The 12916-nt window shown below is 43.2% G+C and overlaps 1 protein-coding gene across 1 annotated transcript in view; it reads right to left on the bottom strand.

Annotated features, from left to right (window-relative positions):
• The window catches only part of Cip4 (formin-binding protein 1-like Cip4), a gene marked incomplete at its 3' end in the record, with an annotated part of 31042 nt that continues 18126 nt past the window's right edge, over positions 1 to 12916 (bottom strand). The window contains 6 exon segments of the mRNA XM_086970334.1: positions 1 to 701; positions 1066 to 1266; positions 2744 to 2898; positions 3053 to 3300; positions 5927 to 6325; positions 7079 to 7666. Coding sequence (XP_086826460.1) covers positions 541 to 701; positions 1066 to 1266; positions 2744 to 2898; positions 3053 to 3300; positions 5927 to 6325; positions 7079 to 7666 — 1752 coding nt within the window.

Genomic DNA, 12916 nt, shown 5'->3' with positions numbered 1-12916 from the left:
AAAGTAGCCATGAAATAATTTTTCTAGGAATGTCGCCACGAATCTCTTCCATTTGACAAGGACATAATCGAGACTGACAAATAAATATCGTGGATTGTGTTATATTGAGAACGCAGAATTTCGTAGGTGAAGTTGATCCACACCTACCAAGCCCATGTAAGTCCACTTGATTCTTATAAATCCCCACAAACATCCTCTCTATTTGCAGATACGGAAATTGTCAAAGTACGTTCATTCAAATTGCTTATTCATGATGGATGATGAAAGTCTGCACAGCGAACCACTTGGACTACTAGTAATAACTAATGTGCAGGCTATGTACTGGTCGAAATGTTCCGTCACCACTTAATAATACCACAATGACGTTTTAGGGGGCAAGTGTGGCTGAATATGCAACATGATGCAATAGCCGCTGGTAATCAATAGTGTTGTAGTGGTAACCGCACTAACGATAATCACAATGGTACTAACAGTGATCAGGCTAGTGTTCTTTCGAAGGTATAGACCTCCTGCGCTAATAAAGTTGGCGCCACCTGCATGCTAGCAAGTATTGTACATTGTGATATCGAGATACGAAGAAGGGACGAAGCCTTCATCGTTGCCGTTTCGCATCCTTACTCGTGTCCAACCGTCACCTTGATCAAGTTCAACAATGTACATTTCGTCCTGCTCGTTCATTGATATCGCACCCTCGTTCTCCGCTGAAAAATACAAAGATACATACATACATAGAATTGTCGAAGGTTAACGAGGCTAATAACGATGAATAAATAATATGAATGGATATCACAAACCAATAGAGTCTTGATACTGGGAGGTGTCGAACGATACAGACAAGAAAAAACATATCAACAAAATCATTATTAGGCGTCAAGGTACGTACATAGATTAATACTGATAAGACAATGTCGTTGGTGACACTTTTGTTTACAACGAGTGAGCAGGTCAACTGATAGATCAAACTTGAGGTGACAAGTCAGACGCCGGTCGAATCAATTGATTCCGTTTACGAGATGCCACGTTCGTTCACCAGACTCGATGACATTCTAGAAAATGTGCGCCTACCTTGAAACGTATAAAGTGCTATGGCGGTGCCTAAAGGCGGAAGCGGCTCGTTTTCACCGTCGTTGCAGGGGGCGTCAAAGTCCGGATCATCGATGTCCCGGAGGGAACCGCTACCGACGCCACTTTCCGAGTTGAACGCACCGTGATCGCCGTTCGAACTGCCCGTGTAGTTTCCACCTCCACCTGCAATCGTCGCGTACACTGTCGTCACACCGTTCGTCATCCCGAAAAGTCCCACAATAGCAGACGACACACAACGCGTTGTAGCACGTATGGCAGATGCACAGCAATAATTGCAGATGGCATAACAGCAGAATACATGTCACGGCAGAAGAGGCAAATAAAGCGAAAATAGAAAACAAAAAATACAACGAACAAAATGGAAAACATTTATGACATGCATGTACAAACAGAACGGAACATATAACCGATAAGGGCAAATAGTTGCTTCAATGTAATAATGATATCAGTGGTCAGTTTACGTTATTCGAGTGACTGATGGAATTAGAGACAGGTTGAACGGTTTCAAAGAATAGATAGTTCCAGAGTCACAATAAGCGTCTAGTAAATTGCAAAGCTTTGTCGTCCACAGCGAATCTTGTGCCTTGAAAGGCAACATGAGAGCTGCATTTCTTCACGACACACTCAGCTATTCATCGTGAAATATATTTAGTTCAAATTTTCGTCGGGTTAAGTACTTTAGGAAATTTCGACATCACAGACAAACCATTACTGACACACGCAGTGGCACAAACAGGCAAATGAAATGTCGCTCAACCAGCCACACTTAAATTTACCATTCCAAAGAGCCTGTGTTACTCGAAACAAAAAAGACGTAAAAATAATGGCCTTCATTCGTTGACTATCAAATGTATCTGTAGCATAAAACTCACACCATCCCAAGTTAATAAGTTACTTCTCGCTAGACTTTTAGACCAAATAATTATTTATCTTAACCGGCACTAAACACACGCAGCATTCAATCTGCAAGCACGTCAGTCACACCCAATCCATTGGCAACTTCGTTGCTTAGAGAAGGAGCGATTCTTTCATTCGATTTTGCCTGTGCTTCGATTAAATTTATCCTCTGATTATTCTTCGGCCGTGCGATCCGATGCAGCAGTTCGCGTGCACGTTTTCTGATCTAGCCTACCTTCCTCTTCAATCGGTGGAATACTGTGAGCACCCGTCAGGTTGCTTGGCGATAGCGTATCACCTTCATTTGAGAGGTGACACTCTCCGCTAATTCCTCCGGCACTGAACAGTCCGCAATGTAGCTCCGTCGTAGACATTCCGTGCGGAACACACTGGAGCGGTTCGGGAGACGCTGACGCTTTGGTAGTTACCGAATGAACCGTGTGCGTCGGAGGACACACCAACGAATTGATAGGACTCAGAGGAGCATGTGGGGTATTGGGTGTAGCAGGATTTGATGAGGTCGCTGACGAAGAGGACGAGGATCTGTTATGCATCATGCCGCTATTGGAAGAGGCATGGCCATTAGTAGTGCCATGGGTAGCATGACTATTTAGCATGCCCCCATGACCTTGGAGGATGTGATGTCCATTGCTGCTTTTACTGTTCTTGCCGCTGCTATTAGAAGCGATATGCTTACTCCTGTAGCCTTTGCCACTAGGAGGATGCTGGTGTCCATGGTGAACGTGATGGGGGTGCGTACCTGAATTGTTGTGAATGTTCGATTCGTCGGAGTTGGAGCGCGAGAGAGAGCCCGTGTCCTCGGCGCTGATGATCGAGTTGCCGCGAGCGTGACCGCTATGTCGTTTAACCGCGTCCGGCGTCGAGGACTCGATCTCGTTCAGAAGGCTCTGATATCTAGGCAAAGAAGTCGCGCAAAATAATTAGGATGTCACTTGCTTTATATTATTCAATGATATTGCTTATATGATGAAGAAAAGTCTCTTCAGGTCGTTCTGGAGACTGTGCGTTGTCACTGAATATATATATATATACATATATACGTACGTACCTTTGTGCCTGCTGGTGTAAGCTATCAATACGTTTGGTACAACGGTCGCTTTCGGCGTCAAGAGATGCTGGGTCTCCAAGCGCTGAGTTGCCTTCGTACGTCTCTCGCATTCTTCGTAGGCCATCCTTCTGATTCGTCTCGTGCGCCAACTCATCACGGATATCGTTGAGCCTTTTCTGGATCTTTTTGCGCCGCTGATTCGGCGGGAGGTCCGACCAAGTCTCATCCTTCGCATCCTCAAGATTGTTCTGCAATGCAATGGGTGAAGTGTGAATGATCAGCCGCAAGCGGCTGGTAAGGCTATATACTGATAGATGCTATTGATTAGGCTCAAACACGTTAGAAAGAAATCGCAAATAGTATGACTTTCGCTAACAATCGCTGACCTGAAGGCACTTGCTTTATGGGGAACACTGTTGCTAGTGGGAATATATGAAGCGCTGCAATGCTACAACATCTTTCAATCGCTACATTTTTCCAGTGCCTTCGTCTTCCAAAATTCGTCTTCTCCGTCTCCTTCCTGATCAAAACAGTTAGCTTTAACTAAAATATGGCTTCTAAGATGTACCAAAGTATGATCGTTATGATGAGGACAACAACGACACAACTTGTAACTTTTTATCTGTAAACGATAAAGCTACCCGAGCTGACATTCATTTACGTTCGTAAACATCTCTATGCTAGCATTTACTTGACCGAAACTATTTGTCTAACTAACAACAACGGTTGACAATACTGGCCTCCACTGGCTATGCTAACCACTATTGCATACCGACTGCGAGCGGCATTACCCTAATACGACGCTTGACGCAGCTATAGACATAAGGATATAGGTCTTCGCTCATTTCTATTTGCCAAAACTCACAATGGCGGTAATAAATGCAATATATCGAAGTATTTTCACCACAGTCAACGATTAACGAGGTGACAAACAATGGACAGTTAGTTAGCTGGCTGAAAGGCGGAGAACACTCCGGCAGCAAAACGCGTGAACTGCACCTATTAAGTAGGGTTCAAAGGCTGGTTTCTAGCATCCGGTACCGCCAAATACCATTGAAACGCATTGGGATAGTCAGACATCATAGCGATCGGTTACTAGTTGAATATAGCGAAAGAAATATAGATAGAAGCTACCTTGCTTGCAAACGCTCTAACTGCCGTAACCGAAACAGACAACGGCGATCGCAATGAAACAAGTGATCAACGCGTTTCATTGTATTCTTCATCGTGCATCGAACGGACGTAACGACATCGGTGTCAACTGCCACCGACCAGCTGACGTAGCGTGGCATAACGGAGATGCACATGCTGATGACGGCATTCACCGTAACCACCGACTATCGTAATCGAAGGTGATCTAGCAGCGGATACCGACGGCAAGCGGCCAGAAACAACATCTCTTCTGATGTCTTCCTCATCTTCCGCAATTCTGCTCGTAAAAGTTCGTTCGATCAGACAGGAACTACGGGGCCGGACTCCCATCCATATAGCTCACCATCACAATTCCATAGTACGATGACTAAAGCCGCAACTACTATGTACGATTTTGGGGATATCGTCTAGGTCGTCGTTATTGACGAATCAACGGTATGCGAGCTGCTGATCGAAGCACAAAAAATCACGCTGGCCATCGTCGTTGACAACGAAACAAGTCAAATACCGCTATCCACCAAAGTTTCGTTCACCTAACGATCGGATGAAAACGCTGATCTTTGCAAGGGATCAAATATTGCGAATCAAGTTGGCCAGGAAGTCGACTAGCAGACGCCACCCTTTGAGCTGTCGCTGTGTGTACCAGGTAACGACCGAAAACGACAGTTTCTCGTAAATAGCTCTTTAATGCAAGGCGGAATAACCAGTTTCGAGTCGACGCATTGGCTGTGTACGTCAGCCCCAATCGACACTAATATTTACAACTAGAAGTTGAAAAGTAACGAACATTTTTGAGCATTATGAAAGCATGACTGAGGGGAATACATGAGGTGGGAAATGAGACTGGTGTAAAAATTATGGAGGATACAATGCACGTGTAATGCTCGGACACGCATATACGCTATATATATATATAATAGATTTGCACTAAGAAGTAAAGACGCCCGGGTAGCCAACGTGTCGGGGTTGCCAAACCATCTGGACCAAAACATGCGCTGATCATTCAAGCAATGTGACTATGGGTTGTTTAAACAATCGCTCATGTTCCGCTCGCACAACTACTTTCACTCCACACCGTCTAGCTAGAACTATGGTAACTATTAATGTATATTATTTTACCACACAGGACAGCGGAGAAAATGCACTACGCTGAAGTAACTGATTCGACCTCACACCTAGGACAGGCTCAGGGGCTGAATGTTCACAAGGCAGCCGGGATACTTACAGCCAATGACGCGTCAGTAGTCATCCGTGATGATGACGATTTGTTTGATTGCAGAGACATAAGAGCAAGGAACTTCGTTAGCGCGTCCAACTCATATAATGCGATAATAACAATGGCACAGACTGACAGCGTACTTGAAGCAGCTTTATTGTTACATCCTCAAGTAACTGTTATCTTTCCTAAAGTTTAATACAAATATGTATTTGTTTTGATAGAGTCATCAATGTAGAATTGTCTCTACTCTAAAAAGTTTCAACATCATCAAAAAACACCTAGAAACTGCTCTGCTAGATCTGGGCTATATTGCAGGTGCCATATGACAACAAGCGGTAATGAAGTAGGTACAACAACTAAACGTTCTAAACTTGTCGAATTTTAGGACTAAAATAATCATCGATTTAATTTTGTTGGGTTCGATATCGGAGCTATAAACTCTATCGTGAGCAACCAATAGTTTGTGAGTTAACGCTGTTGTACTCGTTATATTCTGAGTGTACCTTATTCGACGGGCCGAATATTGTAGAAAGAAGCGTCCTTTTTTTTATTTTTGAAGAGATCGTTCCACGTTGCGTCTCTTTTTTGTGGTGAGGACCGCCGCTGCTGTAGTTAAGACTCGCACCGTTCGTCTTTTCTTCGCTCAGAGTCTCAAATGGGAAATCGTCCGGAGGGAAGAAACCACTTTTATACTTGTCAACGACCATTTCGGAATCTTTGACTGGATCTATTTTGTCGGCAGCGGCTATAATCTCATTGAGACATTTCAGTACGATGGGATTCACCTTGAGCTGGGCTTGTGCTACTTCCTTCATGAAATTTTGAATGCACGTGATTCGTCGCTCGTCCATCTGTTGAAGATCGCTGAAAACACGGGGCATGTATTCGTTGAAGTGCATTCGCTGCAACGAAACAAGCCAGCAAACTTGAAATGAGGTTGTGATAGAAACGTTGAGACGAGTATTGCATTTCACCTTTGTACACATCTTTGTTAACCTGTACCTGAAGCATACCCTCTATACTATTCAAATATATTATATATACATATTAATAATATATAAATGATTGAACAGCAAAGGCATATCGTCCGAATCTACGTGGCTATACGGCTCAAATACGTACTTCAATCTAGTAGATATTCGCTAAGCGCAAATAGCTGAAAATGATTACATTGAAGATATCGCCTTGGTCAACGGTCGGAGTTATACAATACGGGCACAGTTATTTGTATAGCTTACATATTTGTTTTTCGAAAGAGCAACGTTCGAAGTGCTTGGTTCGTTTTTGCTATTTGTCGTACCTAACGCTATTTACCATTATTGGTTAACTGCGCGAACCGACTGGCGCGGACCGAGAGCAAATTTACAGAACGGTCAATGAACTTAATTATGACTGCCTTTTATAATTTTTTGTGCCTTTCAAAAGACTCGATTAATATTATCATGACTACCATCATTATCAGTCACAATTATCCGAATAATACAACATAACTAAGGAGATAAGATAACGAACCAATCCCATAAGAAAGTGAAGGTTCGATACGGTACCAACTCCATGTCACTCCTGACCAGCCTTGTTAAGCCAGTCAAGAAGCTTGCACAGGTCGCGCTCAGGTTGAGGCAAGAAATTATGTTTCACAAAACCCTTCGACTTACCTGGAGTTCGTTGGTTTTTTGAAGCTGTGAAGCGTACTCCGCCTTGGATTCCTCACAGAACTGGTTTTTAGATATTGAAGACAGCCTAGCGACATTGATCTCGGCTCGAGAGAGATGCATATCATTTTCGGCCCGTTCATACTTCTCCTGCATCTTCTCAGCATCGCGATGTGCTTTAATATAGGAACGTTGACACTTCTCCATCTGTTGGACACAACTTTGCAGATTCTGCTGCAACTTGCTCCCCTCGGCCAGTAGGCGCTTCCTTTCGTCTTTAAGCTCGCGGACGAGGCTAGCAATCTCCTTGGCTATGTTCTGAACCAGTACTTCGGAGATGACCTCATGCTGGCCTGCCAGATCTGCTATTTCATTGAGCATCGCATTGAAAGCCAGGTGCGTAGTGAAATTAGTGTCATCTTCCTCCACCAGCCCCTGTCGAGCCTTTTTCGGCTGATACTTCCGCGCCATCTTGCGTAACTTGTCGGCGTACTCGTTCTCTATGGCAGAACGCTCCTTGATAAACGCGAGGAAGTTCTCCAGAAACTGCACGCCATTAAGGGTGTGTCCTGAGATTTTCTCATATTGATCCTGAAATATCGAGGCGCCAAAAGAAGGAACAGTGATTTTAGTAGTTGCTGACTGATTACAGTGAGTCCAGATAATGTACTATCAACGTACATTGCTGCATGAGTGACGCTAGCATACTGCGACTTCGACTAATCAGTCCTGTTTGGCCGCGGTCCACCCAATGAACAATCGGGACGGCTCCCAACAACTCCCACGCAGTCCATATTAGTGTACGGCCGGCAGCTAAGCACTTCATATACAACATAATGTGAAGAAAGCAATGCATTCAATTAAACAAAGATGATAATCTTTGTTACTTAGTCCTCCTCACTCTCGCACACCATTTCTGCGATATTTGCGACCTACTTTACAGACAACACCGACAAGGATGACGATGCCGACGCTGCCACAATGAAATTAGATTAGGACGAAACCCTTACAGTGTATTATGCCCACTTTTGTGGATTATAGCGCGCACACATGGAAAAGTTGCGAGCTATTGACTAAGCATGACACGGCATGGGTGAAGCGTCACGATGCATCACTGTGTGGAGTTACATCCTATTGTAGATCAAAAGACGAAAAAAATTCCGATTCGATCAAGCAGTTCCGGTCGCTATGGTTAGGTTGGTACGGCCTCAGCTTAATCGCCCTCAACGGCTAGATTGCACTTGACCCAGTGTTCCAGATAGGCGAATTTCTAAATGCTAATCGTATGATCGATTATGAACTTCCGTCCGTTTAGGAACATGGCACAAACAATGACAGGCCAATATTAGGCCTATTATTTATTACCAAATGACTTTAAATAAGCTTTCTTGTTTATCATCGCGTACACCAAATCAGTACTTTTAGAAACTAGCTTAGCTCTATCCATGCTGTGTCATGTTTAAAAGACGATAGAAAAATTCGGTAAAAATAATGGCTAATTCCTAATAATAATAGATAAGAAACAAGGTGATATCCACAACGCAAACACTTACAGGCCACAAGACGGCAGCACTTTCTTCGTCAGGTATTATCGTTACACAATTCAAATAGCGAACTACGCTAGATGGCATCTCGGACCATTCTTCAGTTTTTTTTCTATAGCGCCTTTAATTGCTTAGCTTCCAGCAGCTTTGCCAAACCACTAGCGTTACGCGCCTTTTTCCCACCATTTGAAACCGACGGTGGCTCCGTCTAGAGGTTACGTTGCAGGCCTCGACGTCTACGATTTGTTAATGATAAAAAGTGTCGCTGACCGACATATGAGATTGTGGCGGCCGCCGCAGCGGCTCATCGACCTAACGGAGTTTCGTTGAACGTAAGTGCTAAAAGACCAAGTCACAACATTAACACCAATAGCAGGAAGCGCAGATAGAGCAGAAGTGAGGAAAGGGTCTCTCGCTTAGCGAACACATAGATAACCAAAAAAAGAAACTCTTAAACAGTTCTAGTAAATAGCAAACTCTTGATAGATACAGCATTCGTTAACTATTTTTAAAGACTGTTGCATTCTGCCTCGTTCGACACACATGTACGTATGGTTAGGAATAATGCAAAGAGTTTGATAACGGCTCCCTCGCACGGAAGATTTGCTTCGTTGGGTAAGTGGTCATGGAAATTAGGCGCTACTGCGATGACCATAGGTATACGTATATGCCTGTTAAGGTAGAAGGTTAAACGTGCAGAAATTCGTCTCACATCATCATCGATTTAAAATAAAAGAATGTTAGCCTCACTCAAGCTGCTATCAAATAAGCTTTGCAACACTCAACGATCTACATGAACAGACCACACGCAGGATGGGGTATTTCTCATATAAAAAGTTTGGCAAGACAGCTAACAGCGACAATGCTGAAGAAATACTCGCAATGAAACTAGCATACACGGTGATTTGGCTAGCAACTGGCAACAAAATCGCTATCCAAAGATAAGCGTTGAATCCCTCCATTCGCTCGCGCCACTCTAGCTCTATTCTATTGTTCTACTAACTTTTTACCCTCCGTCCCGTGCCACACATTATTTGCCCATCGACAATAGGCCGCTACTAGACCACCGTACAGGGAACCCGATCCACATGTACAACTGTTCACGCCGTTACGTCCACATACGTCGCATCGAGTGTTAACATAACTAGTACCGTCTACATGGTTTTTGGCCTGATGCTGAGCGACAGTTCCACTTTGGTGGCCTGCTGCGCTAAAATGGTCCATTCGATTTGTTTGACGCTGCTGTTTTACGGCAAGAGCCAGTGCACCAAAGTATAGCTAAAACAATGCGCCCAATGCTATTACCCCTCTCCCGTCATCTGGTTGTTGTTGTCGTTTTAATAGACAATACAATGTATATATTTTTAGACCCACGTATTATATCTATGCCATACACATGTATTGCACAGGCATAGCGATTATTTGGCAACGCGACCAGCCGCCGCACGACACTATGATTCGCCTTCAGCCAATGTGATATCCGCCCGAAAAATCCAAATTTGTCCATACAATATCCCCGTTTTCATGAAATGGGTATCGAACGAACTTTTCAACGTAGGATGACAAAGCTTCAAAAGATACTTGCAAACAATTTCCTAAGAATTGCCCATCGGAATCTGGGATGATGTGCTCTAGAATAGATCGTTGGGGCAATCGGTTTTACTCAATAGCGCGTCAAATGAAAAGCAATCATCTTTCATAGAATATACAATGGATCTAAAATAATACATAATCATATCTCACTGGTGGTTTATAATAACTCAACGAGAATACATCCCTGAACAAACCATCGGTACAAGCGCGTTCCATCCGTACGATCGATACTGCCAACTAAAATCACACTTTTTTTTTATACTGATTTATCCGCATTGTACTAAATGACCACCCACAACAAGTTCGTTGCTTCTTCTTCTCTATCGGATACTGATCAACCATTGAATCAACGCCTACAACTGGCCTCGTTTTTCCGTTTATTTTTGTCAGTGGATTCAGATAACGTAAAACAGTGATCCGATATAGACGTCGTAACGTATTGAAGCGTCAGGGGATTAGCAGTACCACTCTATCACTAGTAATAATAACTATTTGACGTATGTGCTCACCCAGTCAATTGAAGCCTATAACTATGTTTCACACCCCTCGAATACCCTTCCTCTACCTATGTCGGGTAACATTCTAACGTGAAGCACGCGGCGTTTATTCTCTTCGACAATCCTGCGGTGTATGACTAGGGCACGACGTAGAACACAGTAAAGATCTACGTTGCCGGCTACTTACTGCGAGTTACAAGGTGAGGCTTGTGTGCATGCCCATTTCTGACGTACACTTACATGCGTGCATATCCTGGCCGATTTATGTGTGTCTGTTTACGCTCATCCATATATAGTCTAGTTGTACTGTATTCTTGTTGCACGAAGAAAATATTTGCATTACAAATGCATCTTTGCTCGAATTTACTCTTCAGAGCCAGATTTCATGCACAGGTGTAGTGCATGAGAGAAGTAGAGTGGGACGTCTGCACGGCAAGCTTATGTTGATGACGGCATATCGTCGTAGGATGCGATTACGTTATACTCTTTTAGGAGTAGACGGAGAACTTCTGTCGATCCACTTCTTGCGAAGCTGCTCGCTAGATCTCAACGGTTCTACCGCCTATGCTTGTTTCGGCGGTTATGCTGTGCATGCTTAAGTATAGAAAAGTGCACATTCTACTTCGAGCCATTGAGCTGAACCTAATCCCCACAGTATTGCCTATATGTATAAACCGTACAGAATTACAGCGAGTACTATATACGCTATATATAAAATATATAAAAAAAAATATATATAAAAAAAAACATATAAAAAAAAATATATATAAAAAAAAAACAATCGGCTTATCCAGTTCGTTAACGTACGTCGGCGAGACCTAAGTCAATGAGACGTCTCAAAACTCTCGGTAACTCAAAACAGGGCAAAGAACACTAATCAACAACAACAACTTCGAGAAAAACGACGCCAATGCCAGTCATCATCGTTGCATTGGTGATTTCTCGGTCGATTTTTACCGTGAACAGCCACGATCTATCAGGCATAGTTTAGTTAGCGTGGAAAAAAAACACTGTTCCGTTTTGATGACCTGCTCTTACAACGTCTTAGGTCTAGTGTCAGGTAACTGGTATCACGATGACTCAGGATGTTCGACACCTCGGGAATCGGCAAGACCCTTTGAACATTTGAAACAATCGTTTCAAAGGAATCAAACAGCCGCTGACACCGTACAATTTGGAAGAAACCCTTGCGTTTTAGGATTGTGCAATCTGGTCACGCCCATCAGCGACCAGAATTAGTACTACTGCTGCTACTATAGTAGTCAGCAATTTGATTATGGTCAAGACGGCAATTACAAATGTCTTTATTCCATTTGCAAAATGAACGGAAATGATAGCCGTGACGTCAATAGCCTATAGATATAGTCGTATCGTGATATTGGGCCGATTTTGGTGTGATCAATTCATCTGTCACACAAAATGTCAGAGCCCCTGCGAAATTCAGACGACTGAAACTTCAAGCTGGTTGCAACTCTGTTCCAACGCGTACGTACATGTAATGTATTTTATTAGATACTTTTTCGGTCAGATAGCCCATTATAATGTCTGAAGTGGTATGCATTAGAAAAACTATGCAGATATATGGCGCTTGTCAATGATAGGAGACATGTTCCATAGCAATTGATTTCGAAAAATGAGAGCCCCGAACGGTCACCATTCAGGCAAATGGCCTGACGTTGCTTCTCTACCCATTTGTGGGTCACGGTTGTTCTTGATCGGGTCATGGATGTCCTTAAAGACCAAACTGTCACGGACAACAAGAACAACGAGGAACAGCGTTTTTGGCGGCCAAATACGAAGTGGATTATCGATCCACTGAACGGATACGCTACGACCTTACGTTCGATTCAGACATAATCGTCAAATGCGTTATTGTTTAAAGGCGATGCCATCCGTCGTGCCGGCGCACAGAGGCCTTATTTCTCTCGTAGTTTATTGTTTCGATTATGAAGGTTGGCCATGTTTAGCGATTAACTAACCAAAACACCGTACTAGTGCACTTGATAAAATAACTGATCCGGCATGACGACTGCTAGATCAACTAGGAAGAATACCCTGGGGCAATTGAATTTATGCATAGTTTCTATACGCTAATAGTACTAAAAATCAATATTTATATTTATCTACGACTCTTATATAGTTGCTGGCTAAATTAATAAATGAGCAGTTGGAAATATGGCTTTTTCCATTATTGGCTTTATATGCGT

Source organism: Varroa jacobsoni, unplaced genomic scaffold, assembly GCF_002532875.2.
Source record: "Varroa jacobsoni isolate VJ856 unplaced genomic scaffold, vjacob_1.0 scaffold_932, whole genome shotgun sequence".
Taxonomy (NCBI): domain Eukaryota; kingdom Metazoa; phylum Arthropoda; class Arachnida; order Mesostigmata; family Varroidae; genus Varroa; species Varroa jacobsoni.
Note: the sequence above shows the minus strand (reverse complement) of the source record. Positions and strands in the feature narration are given on the sequence as shown.